The sequence below is a fragment of the Maniola jurtina genome, chromosome 15 (genome assembly GCF_905333055.1).
Source record: "Maniola jurtina chromosome 15, ilManJurt1.1, whole genome shotgun sequence".
NCBI classification, from domain to species: Eukaryota; Metazoa; Arthropoda; class Insecta; order Lepidoptera; family Nymphalidae; genus Maniola; species Maniola jurtina.
The window spans coordinates 3,062,086-3,081,867 of record NC_060043.1 but is presented as its reverse complement, the minus strand read 5'-3'; the positions used below and the strand labels follow the sequence as shown (position 1 = coordinate 3,081,867).

Here is a 19,782-nt window from a genome sequence, read left to right as displayed (position 1 = left end):
AATTTTATAGCATTCATAGGCTACCTACTCGTACAAGTCATGATTTATTCTTAACTAGCTGACGCCCGCGACTTCGTCCGCGTGGATTTAGGTTTTTCGAAATCCCGTGGGAACTCTTTGATTTTCCGGGATAAATAATAGCCTATGTGCTAATCCAGGATATTATCTATCTACATTCTGAATTTCAGCCAAATCCGTCCAGTGGTTTTTGCGTGAAGGAGTAACAAACATACACACACACACACACACACACACACACATACAATATTTTCGCCTTTATAATATTAGTGTGATAATAAGTAGGTACATATAAATAAAATTAGTATGTGATTTTATTATTATCTCTTATGTCAGTTTAACCTATCGCTGGTGCGGTCCTCCTCTCATGATGAAAAGGGTTTAGGCCATTGCTCACCACGCTGGCCAAGTGTGGATGGGCAGACCTCACACATCTTCGAGAACATTATGGAGAACTCAGGCATGCAGATTTCCTCACGATGTTTTCCTTCACCGTAAAAGCAAGTGAATATTAATTTTAATTGCTTAAAACGCACATAGGACTCATGGCCTAAGCCCTAACCGAATATTATTCTAATTGCTTGAAAAAATAATATTCAAAGGAACGAAAAATATTTCGATTCCAAGATTTTTGTAGATAAATAATTGGGTGAAGGGCAGTAACCAGACATGATATTTTAAGAAACGTCTTTAATATTGACTGGGAAAATGAAACAGACATACAGATAGATAGACGGACATAGAGACAAACAACAAATTAGACAGATACACACTTTAGCAACTATAATATTAAATTAACATGATATTACTGTCAGGTTATAATACATTCTAATATATACGTTATATTATAATACATAGGTACGCCGAGTTTCTTGCTGGTTCTTCGCGGTAGGAAAGACATTCCGAACCAGTGGTAGATGCACTTGGCGATTCAAAGTACTTGTAGAAGTTTAATTGAAGAAAAATATTTTGAATAATTGAATAAATTTATTTTCATTCAAATCAACTTTTTCAATTGCTTTGTGTTAGCTTTTTCAATTCATTTCTAAAGAATTATTTTGTCTTGATGTTGTTTGGAATTGTCAAAATAATTTACTTATCACTGGTTCGGAATGTCTTTCCCACCGAGAAGAACCAGCAAGAAACTCGGCGGTTGCTCCTTCCAGATGTTCAATTTACAATAATATAAACCTTCCTTTTTGCCATGGTCGGGTAAAAATAAAAATAAGCGTCGATTAATGACAGGATGAGATAATGGGCACGTGACCAGTGGGAGTATGTAATCACTAATCAGTTCTATTATGAACAGTATAATATTATATTCCCATCGAGGAAACATTATATTTTTATCATAACATAGAATTCTTTTTAGGGTTCCGCACCCAAAGGATAAAACCGGACTCCTATTAATCGCTCTGCTGTCTGTCTGTTCTTCCCCGTCTGTCCGCGTATCACAGATCTCTAGCTCGTAGACGAAATGAGTGACAAAGTGCCTGGGATTTTGGTATTTGGTGTAGAACATTAACCCAAAACCGAATAGTAAATTAAAAATTCAATTAAGTAAATTATTTTTCAGGGGGCTCTCATAATTACTGTCATAACTATATTTTTTTATCTTAAAAAAGGAAGAAATGGGGGTAGGGGGATGATTTTAGACAATTTTTGTCATTGGGTCTATCTCAAAAAGCAAACTAGTTAGGGATATGGGCATATTATGTACCTACTACCTACCATGTACGACAAATACTGAAAACAACAATTTATTAAGCAGCTTGGTTGTGAACTCAACAAACAAACATTTCTAGGTTTTTCATTCACGGTTTATAATATTTCGTATACCTAAAATATGTTATTTATAATTATGTACGGAACCCTAAAAGAGCGAGGCTCGACTCGCGTCTGACCAGTTTTTCAATTATAATGAAGACAGGAACTATAGAAAAAATTTATCTTGGCATCTCATCTTCTCATCTTGCCTGTAGAGTGTTCTCTCTCTGCCCCTTTTGCCATGACGTTCTTTCTTGTACGATGTTATGGAACCCCTCGTGTGAGAGTTCGACACGCACTTGGCCGGTTATTTTAATCATAATAATTTGATGAAATGAATACGTTTGTTTTTAATCAGGTTTGTTTAATTATAAGTTCACAACAGGACATTTATCATTTCATTGCAATGATGTGTAAATAATACACAATGATCTGTAAATAATAGTTTTTATCGTGTATCTGTGTATCCGTAATGGGTTTATTGCCTGAAATAAATGATTAGGTACTTACATATTAACGTCATTCTATTAGACTACAGGCCCATGTTCAAAAATGGATGGGTCATATGAACCACCAGGTGACGTATACAGGACGATATAAGAGCATAAAATAATAAGATTCAGCACTATGCCGTCACTTGTAAGCTGTCCAACAGAGTGCTGGTGAGAATTCAAAAGTGCAGGTAGAGTGAGTACATTTTGGTCATATATTTTTGTACGGCGTTTTTACCATCGATAGATCCATGAAAAATAATAAGAAAGCGCGCAGTGCCGTAAAAAAATGGTGCGCCACAAAGTCAGTAAATTTTTTGATTTTCTGACAATTTTCAGGATAAATTTGGTCATTTAATTCTGTACGGCATTAGTTTCATACTGTTTCAATACAGCCTCTAATCCATTATTCCGCAACGCCGTACAAAAATCATGCGACAAGGGGAAAAAATTGAGGGTAGCAACCCCCTCTCTTTCCGTGGTCCGGGGGATGATTTGAAACAACATAAAATTAATTTATTTTGAAAGTGTTTTATGCATAGATAATATTTTTTTACATGCCGTACATTTTCGTTGGTCCAAAGGTTTGTAGGGGATGTGGATATTATATACACACCCGTTCACTTCAGTTAGACGGCATAGTGATTTTATCATATTACCAATTGTTCTCTTCAAAAATATGTTAATGCCGTACAGTATCAGATGGCCATAAAGTACTACACCCTTAAAATGGTAGCGTCATTTTCATCAGCCTAAAAGATATGGTCTGCATTAAAATGTACGGCATAATTTTTTCCTAATTTATGTATCTTAATACTATTTAAAACAAGGAAAAAGCGTAGATAATTGCTATACTTTATTAATCTATGAATATTTAAACTTTTGCAATAATTTGAAAAATTTCAGTTTTTGTATTTCTCTATAATTTTTTTTAGAACAGTTTCTTTTGAACGGCAATACTATATAACAATAGTATTTTACACTATTATGTAAAAAAAAAAGGTGCCGTACAGAGTCAAATGATTTTACAGCTTTAAAAATCAAGTATACCATGAAATTAAGATAATTATTGATACACATTCAAATGAACACTAATTTTTTGACGGCATTATTTTTAATAGTACTTTTGAGTGCTAGATAATGTTTTGGAACCAAAGCCGTACTTTTTCAAATCACCCCCCGGACCACGGAAAGAGAGGGGGTTGCTACCCTCAATTTTTTCCCCTTGTCGCATGATTTTTGTACGGCGTTGCGGAATAATGGATTAGAGGCTGCATTGAAACAGTATGAAACTAATGCCGTACAGAGTTAAATGACCAAATTTATCCTGGAAATTGTCAGAAAATCAAAAAATTTACTGACTTTGTGGCGCACCATTTTTTTACGGCACTGCGCGCTTTCTTATTATTTTTCATGGATCTATCGATGGTAAAAACGCCGTACAAAAATATATGACCAAAATGTACTCACTCTACCTGCACTTTTGAATTCTCACCAGCACTCTGTTGGACAGCTTACAAGTGACGGCATAGTGCTGAATCTTATTATTTTATGCTCTTATATCGTCCTGTATACGTCACCTGGTGGTTCATATGACCCATCCATTTTGAACATGGGCCTGTAGTCTATATTACATAGTTCACTCTGCTATTATATTTCTTACTCCTATAGAAAATATACAAAATATATACACATGGAAGCCAAAAAGAAATGTACTTACATACATACTGTAGGTAGGTACTTTTACCTACACTTTACATAAGTAGGTACATAGTAGGTACATATTTGTAACGGGCGGAGGGTTTCACCCCGGCAGGGAAGACCAGACTGCCAGGGCGATAGGTTGAATAATAAACGAAATATCCTAGCCGACTTTAGCAACACCGCTTTTTGCATCCTGGCTGCGAGTGAACTGCCACGAAAGCCCAGTTGCCTCAGGTGAATGAGGCTGCCTGATATCAATCCATTCCCAGAATTTAGTCCCATCCCATCAGGGATACATTGTGCAGTGGACCTCACATGCTACAGGCCGGAAACTTCGTGAACCAGATCGAAATACCTACCTACTTAGGTTGTGCACACAATAAATACTTAGCATATTATTGTAAATTGTACATTTGAAAAGAGCAACCGCCGAGTTTCTTGCTGCTTCTCGGTAGGAACAGCATTCCGAACCAGCGGTAGATTATTTTGACGATTCAAAAGCACTTGTAAAAGTTTAATTGAATAAAAATAATTTGAATTTGAATTTGAATTAGGTAAGTATATTATTTATCTCCTCTATACCTAGTTGGGTACTGGCTAGGCTCTTTTCGGATTGACTGCGGTGCCGAAAACCCATTCATAAATTCGGATATACCAGTGATAGATAAGAATATTATTATTAATAAATAACTAGATGATGCCCACGACTCCGTCCGCGTGGGTTTAGGTTTTTGAAAAATCCCGTGGGAACTCTTTGCTTTTCCGGGATGAAAAGTTGCTTATGTCAATTTTCAGGACGCAAACCTCTGTACAAAATTACATGTAAGTAAATCGGTTAAACGGACGGGCCTATAAGAACCCTGTGGGAGCGCTTTAATTTTCCGGGTTTAAAGTATCTTTCATCAAAAATGGTTAAAACTGTTGGGCTGTGAAAAACTAGAACACAGACAGACAGACAGACACACTTTCGCATTTATAATATAAGTATGGATTAAATAGTTACATACCTCTTGCACAGTCCACATATTGAACTCCATAAAAACATCTCCATTGCAAGGAATGCCATAAATCAGTGAGAATTCCCCATCAACCAATTTCACAGTTCTAACAAAAGTGTCCATGAAAGACACATTCAAACCTTTCTCTTGCAAGACATCATAACTCTCGATACAAGATGTAGTGCCATTTCTTTTTGAAAGAACTTCTCCCAAAGGACAACATTTTCGGAAACACTTCCTCGAATCACACAGACACCCGTAGTTTTTTATTTCACCACTAATATTTTTGGTATAAACGTAATCTGGTGGGAATCTCACACCGTCTTCGACGTATGTCCCATCATAAAAGTTTGCATTAGTCAAATCAACTCTGTTCTTTTCGTCGCACAATTTAGCGTTGGTCACCAAAAATAGTTGCACAAATATTAAAATAAGCATGTTTGGGTTTTCGGAAATAGCCCAAATCATTCACAGAGTTTCGCGCCAACTTTTTTATACTTATATTTTTAATTCCAGCATGACTCGTTTAGTCCACGCTGGAGGTTACACTGGCCGTCTGGGCGACCGGTATTTTATTTATACACAATAGAGCTTAAACACACTCTCGATTGATTGGTAAAGTTCATTTGAACACGAGGTAGGCATTGTTTCATATCGATTGTCTGAATTAAGGAAAGTGGACGAAGATCGGCCCGAGGCCAACATAAAACAAATTGCCTGAATACGAATATAGGTAGGTACTCTACCGCCTCCCTATTATTTTTTCATGATTTCCCATTATTTAATTTAGATTTTCATCACAGATGATTCCTTTATGATCTGTGATGCCACCAGATCCGGCCCTCACCGTCCCTCATCATCAAATTTCAGCAGTAACAACTAGTCTCTACTACGCTCTACCCAATAAGTATACGTTGGTATCGGCGGGTAATCGTCCTGAGAGGGTGTGTGAGGAACTCAGTGTCTAACACTGAATGATAGTCACCGAGCTCATTTGACATTGGTTGGTGTTTCATTGCTGCTTCACTGAGTGATACTAAAATAATTTTTCGTAGAAAACCTTCAATGGATTAAAAATCAATGTCAAATGGGCTCGGTGACTACCATTCAGTGTTAGTGAATCAGTAGGCTGGAAGGCACCCCCTCTTACACTATGCTTACTTGCTTTGTGATTATAATATTATGGTAGGTTTTTATGTGATACATAGGTATAATATTAAGTAGATAATAAGAATACAGGAATCCACCGATCTTTAGGGAAAATAACTAATTAGATGTTCGTAAATTAACTAATTAGGTAGGTAGGACGTATATGCAAATTACATAAGTGCCAGACTGCCAATCATGATTTTTAACCCCCGACCCAAAAAGAGGGGTGTTATAAGTTTGACGTGTGTATCTGTCTGTGGCATCGTAGCGCCTAAACGAATGAACCGATTTTAATTTACTTTTTTTTTTGTTTGAAAGGTGGCTTGATCGAGAGTGTTCTTAGCTATAATCCAAAAAAATTGGTGCAGCCGTTTAAGAGTTATCAGCTCTTTTCTAGTTTTCTTGTAGAAAAGAAGGTTACATAACCGTTAGGTTCATAATATTATGTCAATTGACAAAATATGTCAAGCTGTCAAGATGGACGTTGCCTTGATACATAATTATTTATTTGAAAATGATGTTTTGGAAAACTCAGATACTTTGTCGGGGGTGTTATAAATTTTTAATTTACACTTGTGATCTTAGAGCGATATAATTCTCAGAACTTGTGAACTACGAGTACCTGTATGAAGTCATTCTGTGTATAAATAATCTTGGGGTATACCCATAAGTGTATCTTTTACATGTCTATTATTATAAATTATCTAATAATATTATATTGATTGAAGAGGAAAATATAAAATCAACAAACACCTTTAAAAATGTTACACTCTAAGACCAAAAACGCGAAAAAACAGATCGCAACGCGTTGTGGTCCCTGTAAGTGTAAAACATCCACATAACGAAAGTGGCTCTTATGAAAACGCTCACAACGACGCGTTGTGGCAATCACAGAAAGACCACTTAACGTAATTCGTGTCCTGGCTATCACTATATTCGCTCTTTTTAACCCCCGACCCAAAAAGAGGGGTGTTATTAGTTTGACGTGTGTATCTGTGTATCTGTCTGTGGCACCGTAGCGCCTAAACTAATGAACCGATTTTAATTTAGTTTTTTTGTTTGAAAGGTGGCTTGATCGAGAGTGTTCTTAGCTATAATCCAAGAAAATCGGTTCAGCCGTTAGAAAGTTATCAGATCTTTTCTAGTTACTGTAACCTTCACTTGTCGGGGGTGTTTTAAATTTTTAATTTACACTTGTCTAGTTAGCCACCAATCTCAGATCCATGTCATCATTCGCAGCACTGATCGAAGATTGGTCTCCAAGCGCTGAGGAATTTTAGACAAAAAGACATCTCCGAGGTAGATTCAGTGCTTATAAGTGTATCATCATCATCAGCCTGAGGACGTCCACTGTTGAACATAGCCCTTCCCTAAAGAGCGCCACCACACCCGGTCCTCAGCCTTCCTCATCCAGCCACTTCCTGCCAGGCTCTTTATATCGTCAGTCCATCGTGCTGGAGGGCGTTCCACACTATGCTTGCTTATACGCGGTCTTCACTCAAGGACTTTCCGGCTCCAACGGCTATCGCCTCTACGACAGGCATGGCCTGCCCACTTCAGCTTGCTAATAGTTTGGACTATGTCAGCGACCTTGGTTCTCCTGCGGATTTTCTCATTCCGGATCTTATCCCTCAGGGAAACTCTTAACATAGCCCTCTCCATAGCTCGCTGAGTTATAAGTGTATAGAAGTAATGAATGAATGAATGAATGAATATACTTTTATTGTACACCACAAAATTAGTACAGAAAAACACATACAAAGCTCAAAAAAATATAGGTACAATTTGGCGGCCTTATCGCTACCTAGCGATCTCTTCCAGGCAACCAAAATGGTCCAAAGGATATAGCTATAGATATTAGAGGTAGGTGGTGTAAGTATACATTTACATTTATATATAATATTAGAATAAATAAATATATAAATAAATAAATAAATACATAGAAACATGTTAAAATTTAAATAATGTACTAAATAATAAAATACATAATATAGACTAAAAAAATAATAATAAATAAATATGATATATAGATAAGTAATAAATTAATACTGTATGGATTATTTTATGGTTTTGTCAGATTGCCTATGCTGACCTTATATATTAGATAGCCTGTACTTTAACAAATATGCATGCCAAATAGGTGAGGTAACGAGGTACGTAACTTATTTTTCCTGTAGCATTGAATTTGGTTCACTAGGTACATCCTTATGACACTGTTACGATACAAATAAAGGTAAATGAATGTGAGGCAATTACTTGCTTATTACTTGCATAATTTGATATAAGTATGCATAAATACTTATGCATAAATATTTTGGTCGTATTATGTATAAAGATTCAATATTCGTATAATACACATTTTCAATCGCCGGCTCATTACTGAGCACGGGTCACAGAATGAGAATGGTATGGCTACCATGCTGGCTAAGACCATGATTGGAAGAGTTCACAGATCTTTGAGGACTCTATGGAGAACTCTATGGAGAAAACAAAAAACTCTCCATTCAAGTTTCCTCACTATGTTTCCTTTTTTTATAGCTCCGAAAAGATAGAACCTTTGACTTCCCGTACAGGAAGTCGAAGTCTTAACAACTAGGCCATCACCGCTTTTTGCCCAGTAGGTATTAGTAGCAATAGGTACCTACTTTTTTTTTAAAGCTTTTTATTAGGTGGCTTTGTTCGTTCGTTTCTTTCCAAACTATCTATAATATTTTCAAAGATCATCTCACATTATTAAAAATGAAATTAAAAATTTGCGAACACTTTGGCGAGCCATGCAAAGCCGTCCCAAGACGCTTGGCTAGCAGCAGTACCTAATTGAACGTTTATCACGAATTTCACAATAATCGCCATTCAATTCGGGCCAAATAATTTCCTCTGGGAGTAGGTATCAACTAGAATTTACATTTCGACAATTGAACAAATTGGCCCCATTACTCTTTCTAATTTATTTGCTAGAACTCTAATTATTTTAATTAATTAAAGTAGCATTTTGACCACGAAAGCTCATCGCAAGCAAAATAATCTAAAACCCGACTACTATAGGTACCTAACCGCGAACTGCCGATAGATAGCATATATATTATATACATATAAACTATAACTATAACTATTTATATTTATAAACTTAGAATTTTTCCGCTGTCATTTGAACTCGATACAATAGCAAACAAAAGTTTTGTAGACCCCTTGGATGAAGGATAGACCCTCACTTTTTGGATGTAACATCCGTCAGGTCGATTTTTTTTAACCCCCGACCCAAAAAGAGAGGTGTTATAAGTTTGATGGTATCGTAGCTCCTAAACCAATGAACCGATTTTAATTTAGTTTTTTTGTTTGAAAGGTTGATCGATAGTGTTCTTAGCTATAATCCAAGAAAACCGGTTCAGCCGTTTGAAAGTTATCAGCTCTTTTCTATTTACTGTAACCTCCACTCGTCGGGGGTGTTATAAATTTTTAATTTACACTTGTCGTATAAAATGTAGCCTATGTCATTCGGACCATAGTAACGAATTGATTGACACCTCATTCAAGTAATTTAGACGCTACGCTTGCGCTACGGTGGAACACAGCTGTAGTCAGATAAAAATATATGAAATGCTTAGGCTTTATAATTCCGTAGAAACCATCTCCATATAGTTAGCAGAGCTTTGTATTTCCCAAAAAAAAAATCTTCTACTTTTACAGTAATTAACAATAATTATATTTAATTACCACCACCAACCACCAACGTCTCTATACTCCAAGAACTCGGCATTAAACAACGTCTTTCGGCGTTAGTACAGGGTCGCATACTAAAGTTCTTCGGACATGTCTCCCGGCGTGAGAGTGACTCCATTGAGCGTCTTGTGGTGCAGGGCAGGGTGGAGGGTACCAGAGGGCGAGGAAGGTCGCCTACGCGATGGACCGACCAAATTAAGTCCGCTGTGGGCGGTGCCGTGCACGAGTGTACCAGAATGTCGACCAGCAGGGAGAAGTGGCGAATGCTCGTGAGGCGTGTAACATCTGCCCCCCAAAACGTCACTTCATGATGACCACGACCGCTCTGCCAAGAGTGTAACGACAAAGAAGAAGAAGAAGATATTTAATTAACAATAATGTTACAAAACAGTACAAATAAAATTGACTAAGGTTTTACTTTCCTCGGTATTTGACAGATTCGGGATTCGCAAGATTCGCAGAAAATAGGTACACTCAAAAAAAAAAAGATTTCGACGAATTGAGAACCTTCTCCTTTTTTTGAAGTCGGTTAAAATATAAGTACACTAATAAATAAATACAACTTACTTCTTGCAGAAAGAAGGGGTTGTTCGCCTTTTGTTTCTTCGTACAAGTGACTCCTATATAAACTTCAAAGTGTTCACTCAAATTAACAGTTCTGGAAACATGATTGAATTCATGAATATTTTGTTCTTCAAACAAATCCTTCTCGGAGGGAATGCAACCACCACGTCTCTCTTTACGAAAATAAACCATACCAAAAGGACAACATTTACTCATACATTTATTACTAAAACATGATATTTTACTGTGCCTTATAGGTATTTTAGTTATTACTATACTTTGATTTATGGCAGTTATACTTTGAAAGCAAAGCAAAAAGATGATCACTTCCCAATTCATTTTAATTTTTAGCTCGTAGGCATTGAAAATTTCAATATTGCAGTTTAAATAGTATTCAGGACTGCAACCGGACTAAGAGAGGACTTTGAATAACGTCCCTTTTATAAATACCAGGATTGCACAAAAATTCATTAAATTAATGAAAATGGTGCTGCATGTTTAATTTTCACCAGGGAATATAATACTAAAGGACATTTCGTAGAAAAAAACAAGGATGCACTTTACTTTATTAATTTAATACTGTTAAAATTCAACAATACAAAACATTCGAAAAAGATACTATACACATTAGAGTAATGAACAATAACAAATTATAAAAACTATTGAAAAGTAAGTATATGTTTGATTTTAAATAAATAAATGCACATTCTCTTTAAGTACATAAATTTGAGATATAGAAATAAGTATAACATAAAATGACATGAAGGGTAGGATATATTTATATAATATATTATTTAATAGAAGCTTTTTGTGCTGAGTTTAGATAACGTCATGGAAATGCTCTTAAGAATAAACTAGAAACTACTGTATAATATAAAACAATAATATGGCCATGTTTGATAATATAATAGCAGACGATGCGATTACAATTAACGTGATAAAGGAGATGATTTCCCTATAAATATCATAAAGAACTGTAGATCTCTATAAGAGTCTTAAACATTACAAGAACATCCAACGGCACATAAACACTAAGAGATCTATTCATTGTTCAATAAACATCACTGCTAAATTTCAATAGCGTCAGGAAAAACATGATTCAGATAAGCCTGGTCGAAGCTCTGTAAAGTCTTTGGTCGTTCAACGTTCACAATCACTGATTGTCTATAATTTTCCACACTGTTCCTGTTAAATCTAGAAGCGAGCTCCTTAACTTTTCCCGGTCGAGGCATTGTATCATTTTCATTTTTATGTTCTTGTACTTTATTTTCTACTTGCAAATCTTCAAAGGAGCATTCTTTTTCATTTTCTTGCGTTCCCTTTTGTACACAAACAGTTTTACCCTTGCTCCTATTTGATGCTCTCTTAACATCAGTCTTTATATTATATTCACGTTCCTCATTCCGTCTTGTAGTACTCTTTCTCGCAGAACTGTTTCTTTCGTACATCCTGCTTTGGTCATTAAAACTACTGCGAGCGTTATTTCTAACATTTTGTGCTTTGAACACATTATTAGTCTTAGAAGCTCTAACCATCCCAAAATGTGGGTCTATTGAATATTTCACGTCTTGGTTGCTTTTACAGGAGTAACTTTGTTCATTTTTATTATTTCTTTTGCTGCTTCTATCAGATTTTCGGATTCTAGGATCGAATTGATAGCTTGGTTTGTTTTTGTTACTGTAATTGTTGTTAATTTCATTAAATTTAATATTTTGCGGGTCAAAAGCGTGCGTTCTTTGGTGAGTTAGAGGCTTAGATAGCGATAAGTACTTAGGCGGTTCCCCGTGCTTATTTATAGTTAACTCGTATTGTATATGCGGGTCAAGGACCGCATACACGTTTTCTTTGGCTTCCTGTTCCAACGCCGACAACGCTGCCTATGGAAAAAATATGACAAATTAGTACACGAAGTTATACGAAAAACATAGTAAAGATTAAGTCAGGTGGATATAATATTATGCAACCACAAAGAGAATTAACATTTAAGTTTCACAAGTGTCAAAAATTTCGTACACACGGAATCTCTAACTTTTCAGAGTTGCGTGCGTTATAAGCAATTAAATAATATTATGTTTTAAGAGGGGCCTCTCCGTCACTCGCTCTATTCAAACGTAGTTCCAATAGTAATAGTTGCATTTGAATATTAGGCAACCAAAGTACATGAAATTTTGCAGACATATTGTAGAAACTAATATCCATGCCTGTGGTTTTCCAGATTTCTGTTAAAATATTCGGTTTCAAAGTTACACGGTCTTAAAAATTCACATACAAATCTTTGAGCCCCTGTAATTTTAAAACTACATATTTTTAGAAAAATCTAAAACACCACAGGCACAGATATTAGTTTCTCTAGTTTAGTTTAGTCTGCAAAATTTCATGGACTTTGGTTGCTTAATATTCAAATGAAATTGGAACTACGATTGTATGGAGTAAGTGACGGAGAGAGCCCTGTTAACATTGAAGGAAACCTTCATTAACCTCCTATGAAAGACAACGCCCAGAATTAAAAGATTAACACTGAAGTATGAAATATAAAGGAGATTAATAAGCTTTACTTTTTGAAGACTAAATAATAATCTAAAACGTATTTAATCATATTTGTGGCTACGATTAATAGTAGCTTTTTTAATTTGTTTAAAAAGCCTCGTAGATTATCGCGCTGCCCCGCACTTATTATAATGAAACGTTGCTATTGCGGTGAATCATGGTGTCAGGTGAATAAACGCAAGTGATCATGTATTTTAATAAAGTGTTTGGGATATTACACCTATAGTCTATACTCCTAGCTTCTCCTTTCACCAAAGGTTGCCTGGTTGATGTTGCTCTGAGCAATAAGGCCGCCTTTGCATAGCTACAATTGTTTTAAGTTTTTAGTTTCTTTGTTTTGTGTGCAATATAGTTTTCTATTTATCAAACTAAATCTACTTATCTATCCACAGCTCTTTCAAAATCAATGATCCACAGAAAAATTAGTATAGCGCTCTTTCTGTTTTGTAATCCCATACAAATGACAGAGACAATAATATCAGTGGGCGTTAACCATTTTCCGACCATTCACCGACCAATCACAAAATGTTTTCAAAAACATTCGAAATTCAATTAGAAATCATAGTTACGTTTGTGATTGGTGGGTGCGTCAAAACGGTTAGCGCGCATTGAGATTTTTGTCTCTATCATTAGTATGGAATTACGTGACAGAGAGAGCATTTATTATACTAACTTCTCTACGTGGATAGAGTATAAATGGGTAATTGTGAACAAAAGTCGTGTTTTACGTAGCCATTAAAATTAGTAAGACACTACACTAAGTTATTAACTGAATTGCAGCCCACAATTTTTTGGTTTACCCGTTTAGTGCGTAGTGCGTACCTACTTAGTTTATAAAGGTCATTACAGTCAGTTATTATATTACAGCCAATTATTATGTACTAGCTGATGCCCGCAGCTTCGCCCGCGTGGATTGGTCAGATCCCCTGCAGCATCAGGATTGAGGAGTTGGACTCCAAATTTTTTATGAAACAATGTCGCAAAGTTCCTCTATCGATTAAAAAAGAAATGACGCAAATCGGTTCAGAAATCTCGGAGATTTCGGTGTACATAGGTAGAAAAACACAACTCCCTTTTTGAAAGTCGGTTAAAAAAGTAGCCTATGTTACTCCCTGGTCAATTCTCTACTTGTCTGTGAAAATCCCGTCAAAATCGGTTCAGCCGTTCCCAAGATTAGCCTTTTCAAACAGACAGACAGACAGACAGACAGACAAACAGACAAAAATTTTAAAAACGTGTGATTCAGTTATAGTATCGTTCAAATAACCATATCACCTTAATATGCGGTAGTTATTTCGAAAGTACAGACAGACATTCCAATTTTATTTATTAGTATATATAGATAGTATAGATTCATACTGGTGCAGATGTAACAGGTTCCCACGGTAACTGACACCTTACTGAGCATCCGAGGCTGCGTTTGTTTTCAAGACTAAGTATGTATCTACTTATTAGTTATACTTTGAACTAAACAAGCAGGTCAACATTTGGATTTTAGAAACCCAAATCTACAAAACCAGATCTCAGCCGCGCTTGTTTCAATTTTTAGTCTAAACCTGCGCAAACCATCATGCTACAATTTCAGATTGTAACATGGTGGTTTCAGATTGTTAACATTGTAACATCTCGCCAATGACAACCCTATAAGATGATTCACTAACTCAGTGTTCAACATCGATAATTTGACATTTATCTTTAAGCCATTGAAGGTTTTCTACGAAAAAATATTTTATTATCACTCAGGGAAGCAGCAAATGTAGAGCGAACCAATGTCAAGTCATGAACACTGAATTCGCAAATCACCCAGCAGTCAGAAAATCTTGGGGGTTACGTATAAAGAAATTCTACTCTAAATTAAATTGGAAAGGGGCAAGAAAAAGAAAGAAAGAAGAAAAGTTAGGAAATCGTCCAAAATTCTATGTTATCCGTGACACAAAGTGAGGGTGCGTCCACACCCGTGCAATTAACACGCGCAAGGCTGGTCGCTTCCATCTAGACTGCGTCATCACTTACCACCAGGTGAGGCCGCAGTTAAGGGCTAACTTGTAATGGCATTAAAAAATATAAAAATAGTACAACGGTTACTATCCGGAAATTCTTGGATTCGGATGGGAAGGAACCCTCGTAGCTTTAGTTTTAAGTTAACGTAATTAATTAACACCACTATTTATATCATTGTTTGACTATCAGAAAGTGTACAATAGTACCCAATTTGAATAAATGACTTGACTTTGATGCTGTGCGTAAAAAACCGATGTTAGGAAAACGCCAAAAATCTATGTTATTCGTGTATATGTCGCAGGTATATTATCAAAGCTGTGATATTACAATCTCACTAGTGATATTATAACTAAACGGCAGATTGTCAATCGACTTCATTTCTTGCAATTCAACGTTCTTATTTTAGTGTCATTATAATGTCACGAGGTCACTACAGTGATATTGTAAGGCAATGATATTTTGACAATTTCACTGGTCGTTAAATTATGATGCCGCCTCTGAGTGGTCCATTTCCGATGTTGAAAACGATGAGGGTTGAAAAAGGATTGACCAGTCAGAATGATTAAAGTCTCCCACTGGCAACATCACTCATAATATATCTAGTTTTTTTATAATGACACTAATGACCCCGTGGCATTACAATGTCACTAAAACCAGGCCGATAAATCGCAAGAAATGAAGTCAATTGACTGACAATCTACCGTTTAAAATATCACTAGTGAGATTGTAATATCCCGGCTTTGAGAATATACCTGCGACATATATGTATAAGTGAGGGTGCGTCCACACCTGTGCAGTTCACACGGTGGTGGGGGGCTGCAGCACGACGGCCGCGCGCCGCACCTGCAGCGCGCCGGGCGAGTAGCGCGCGCCCGCCGCCGCGCGCTCCGCCACCGCGCCCACGCGCGCGCCCGCGCGCGGCTGCTGCGGCGAGTACACCGCGTCCGCTGGCAGCACCGTCTTCTCGCTGTTGGACAGAGGAATCTTCTTATCTTCTGTACTAGCCATTTATTAACGTTTATACGATGTGTCTTTTAGTTATAAATTTAGTTATAAATTGCTCTTTTTTATAAATATTTGTATGTATAACAGTTGTTCGTTAGTCAAATAAAATACATCTAACTCCTCAATAAATCTATTGAGGAGTTGGCCAACGAAACGGTGAACTTTAGTTTATTTGAAACTTGAATCCAGACCGTCCAATTTGAGCTGTGCGTTGATAGATTAGTCAGTCAGTCACCTTCTCCTTTTATATATTTAGATGTAGGTATATAATGTAGTGGATATATGAAGAATATTGGGGGTGACCGATGGCAACACCACGTTTACAACACACTTTCACAACTAGATATGGTGGAAAATGGAAATGAACAAACTTTTGACTCACCTATCTAAATCATCAGTCTTGTATTCGGCGGTTTCTGTAAATAAATAAAAAACAATATTTAAACGTCTATTGCTATAGCAATACTATATTGGGAAAGTCTATTTGCGATAGCAGTCATGTGTGAAGCTACCTGCTACCAGCTACCCTGATGAGTAGGTAAAATACGGAAAATAAAAGAGGAGTGTAGTAACTACTTGGTAGTTTTAATTTTAAACTATCGCAAGTTATTTCTATTTTAAGTACAGAAAGTACCTACTAGCTATACTCACGTATTTAGTCGATGTAAGCTCGATTAGTTTCGAACCCATCTGGGGCCCTTTTTCATAGGGACCAAATAAGTGAGTAGGTATAGCTGGTACTTTCTATACTTACTTGGTAGTTGTTGGTGAACGTAACCTACGTTCGGTTGACGTGCCTTTTCTTACTTCCCAATTAACTGGTTTCCCTGAACAGAGTCAGGACGCTTGTCCGTATTATACATGAGTGGAACTCACCTCTCCGTCGCTTGCAGCGCACGATGAGGCACAGCACGATGACCAGCAGCGCCGCAATGAGCAGCGCTGCAGCGATGAGCGGTGCAACGTGCGCTGTCTCTGTTAGCGAAAAATTCTCTGCGTGAAGAAATTGTTACACGTCATCTATTTGGAACGCCAATTTGTTCAAATTTTTACTTAAAATTTTGTAATACATTTAGAATTAATTGCAAATTCAAAAGAAGACAAATGAGGAGTAGGAGCTACTGGTAGAGAGCATAATAAGATGTTTATCCTTTTATACTATCAAGTAGAAAATCATGGAAAACTCTCAGGCCTTCGGCTTTCCTCACGATGTTTTCTTTCGCCGTAAAAGCAAGTGATATTTAATAGTTTAAAAGGCACATCAATACAATCCCAAAGTATTTTTGCTCCAAAAATGCATTTTTCAAAATTCAAATACAAGTTAGCCCTTGACTACCATCTCACCTAGTGGTATGTAATGACGCAGTCCAAGATGGAAGCTGGTTAACCTGGAAGGGGTATGGCAGTTTTCATTAAGCCCATACTCTTTCTGGGCCTTTAAGCCAATTTAAGCGAGACTGTCGGTCAACCAGAGGCGATTGCGATCGTCACACTATAGCCACAGAGTAAGGTAGTATATTATGATCACCTACCAAAGCTTCGACAAAGCCATCTAGACAGAGCAATCAAGCTGTAGGGAGCGACCCGAGACGGCCCACAAGGCAGACTAAGTACTTGTAGAATCGTTGTGGTCGTCATTTATCATGAGATCAACGGCGTCAAGTACTGTTTCTTTCCTTCTTCTTCTATTTTGTTAAATGGCTTTTAGTAGTGCCACACCAGCAAAATGCACTTGGCCAATATCACGTCCTTACACTGTGCTTTGGCTTTCATTTTAGGCCTAATCGCAGGCCTGGGGAAAGAGATACTTACCATGAACAGTAAGGGCCACAGAGTGTGACGAAAAGCCTCGCTCGTTTTCAACATGCAGCACGTATACGCGCGCGTCTGACAAGCTCGTACTGCTGATTAGCAGTATGTAACGATAGCACCCGTTGATGTTCGTAGGCTCCAACGTCTTGTATCGACCTGCGGAAAAAGCAATTTTTACTACAGGGTGTAACCAGCACGCAAGCAAAGACGTTATTATTATACTACCTAAACACAATCCAATGCCATTAACCTTGATAAATAAATTGCCTTATTTTGTAGTTTTAGTGATTTAGTATTTTTCAAACCCGCAAGGTATAGCGTGCAAAATTCGAGTCAATGCCCCACCTTCGACGCGGCATTGACTCCAAGTGGCCTACTCACGCAACGTTTGTTGACCTCTAACGTCAGTCAGATGTTTTATTTCCTACAAATAATAGGTACAGTACAGTAGTAAAAGTAGTAGGAGTTCAACTTACCAATATGCGAAGGTACGTCGAGCCTCAGGCTGCCCCACAGCCAAGCGGCTCTTCTCGGCGGAGGATCAGCGCAGACGGAGGTCTGTACTCTGCCCTCCGTGCCACTCCACGCGTGGGCTGTGGTCATGGGCTCTCCCACTGGTGGGCCTAGCACGTTGAGAGTAATTGCTTCTGACTGATGACTCCTAGTATTACATTAATTAGTTAGTTTTTCTTGTATGATTTGAACCGCTCTAAAATATCTGTCTGTTATCTTTTCACGGCTCAACTGTTGAACCGATCTTGACAATAAATCGAAAATCTGGTGCAGAGATTCGAATGCTTGTCTCGTAGTTTTGGCTAAGATTCTCATACGAATGAGATTAGGGAATGGTGTATCTGGTGGGAAGCTATACCTATTAAATTAGTAATAGCTATACTACTTTTGAACAGTATTTCGATAGGACTGCAGTGTGTGTGTTTTTCGGTTAGGTGGAAGGTTGCAGTAGAAGCCTTACCTGCGTAACCAGATCTAAGTTAAATTATAAAATAGTCTTCTTGATGGATCCTTATAATTTGGATCTACTAAACCGTCAGATCTAATAAATAGCATAATTAAATAGTCATTACCTTTCCTCAAGTCCAATGTGATTGGTCGCAATACAAGTGTACCGTCCATGCTGGGTGTATGACACGTTGTGCAACAGCAACTGAGGGGTGGATGATATGGGGTATCCGTCTTCTAGGTGCCCACTCAATGCTGATAGGTTGGGACTGAAATAAAATTATACATATAAGTCCTGGAATGGGTATTGAGTTCGAGACATTCTGAATGTTATTTAATGGTAGCAGTACCAAAAAATCATAAAATGGAATTGCTATACCTTTAACCGTTAGTGAGTTGGAGGAATTAGGGCATTTATAAGTGAAATTCCCTATCTAAACACTCATATTATATGTATTAGAATACAATAGCGTTTAGAAGCCAGGGTACGCATTAAGATAAGAAATTATTTACTGGCATATCAATTATCAACTAAGTACCGAGTTGTTATGACTAGGGTAAGCAGTGCTTTTATGTCTCTATTACGTGCACGACTATATAATTTATGGATTAGATAGATGCAGGCATTACTTTGCGGATAAGACCTACACATCTGCACACGGAACAACTAGCTTAATTTATTTTATATCTATTAATTACGGTTATCTTCATTGTAAACACTGAAACCCTCACCCTAGTTTCTAACAATATTTTTTTTAATTTTGGGACAATTATTGATAAAACTAATATTTCTGTAAACTTACTTGTGGTACCATTGGTAAGAGGGAGACGGGTTTCCATCAGCCTTGCATTCCAACGTGACTTCGGAAAATAGATTCGCTTCAACCACTGTGTCTGGTCCTACCCATGTGACTCTTGGAGGGTCTGTGAAAAACGAAATTTTAAGTTTCAAGCTAATTTTAGGTATACTAAGTTTTGTCAGGTAAAGTCAGTAGGTATAGTATAGGCATAACGCATAGCTGGGTTGTTTTTTGCCGTCGTGGAAC

At 37.1% G+C, this 19,782-nt stretch overlaps 2 protein-coding genes across 5 annotated transcripts in view; both read right to left on the bottom strand.

The window, feature by feature from the left end:
* LOC123872276 (G-protein coupled receptor Mth2-like) overlaps positions 1–5,536 on the bottom strand; it is a 38,612-nt gene extending 33,076 nt beyond the window's left edge. For 2 of the 3 annotated variants that reach the window (XM_045916458.1, XM_045916471.1), the window contains exon 1: positions 4,988–5,536. In XM_045916458.1, the coding sequence (XP_045772414.1) occupies positions 4,988–5,446 (459 nt within the window). In that variant the 5' untranslated portion in view covers positions 5,447–5,536. The remainder of the gene's footprint in view (positions 1–4,987) is intronic. The other variant, XM_045916460.1, reaches the window with a different exon arrangement.
* Positions 5,537–12,154: 6,618 nt separating this feature from the next.
* LOC123872272 (hemicentin-2) overlaps positions 12,155–19,782 on the bottom strand; it is a 143,012-nt gene continuing 135,384 nt past the window's right edge. Inside the window, exons 8-15 of one of the 2 annotated variants that reach the window (XM_045916454.1) lie at positions 19,540–19,660; positions 18,862–19,005; positions 18,253–18,437; positions 17,777–17,932; positions 16,841–16,957; positions 16,347–16,380; positions 15,749–15,926; positions 12,155–12,288 (exon numbers count right to left, since the gene is read on the bottom strand). In XM_045916454.1, the coding sequence (XP_045772410.1) occupies positions 15,758–15,926; positions 16,347–16,380; positions 16,841–16,957; positions 17,777–17,932; positions 18,253–18,437; positions 18,862–19,005; positions 19,540–19,660 (926 nt within the window). In that variant the 3' untranslated portion in view covers positions 12,155–12,288; positions 15,749–15,757. The remainder of the gene's footprint in view (positions 12,289–15,748; positions 15,927–16,346; positions 16,381–16,840; positions 16,958–17,776; positions 17,933–18,252; positions 18,438–18,861; positions 19,006–19,539; positions 19,661–19,782) is intronic. The other variant, XM_045916455.1, reaches the window with a different exon arrangement.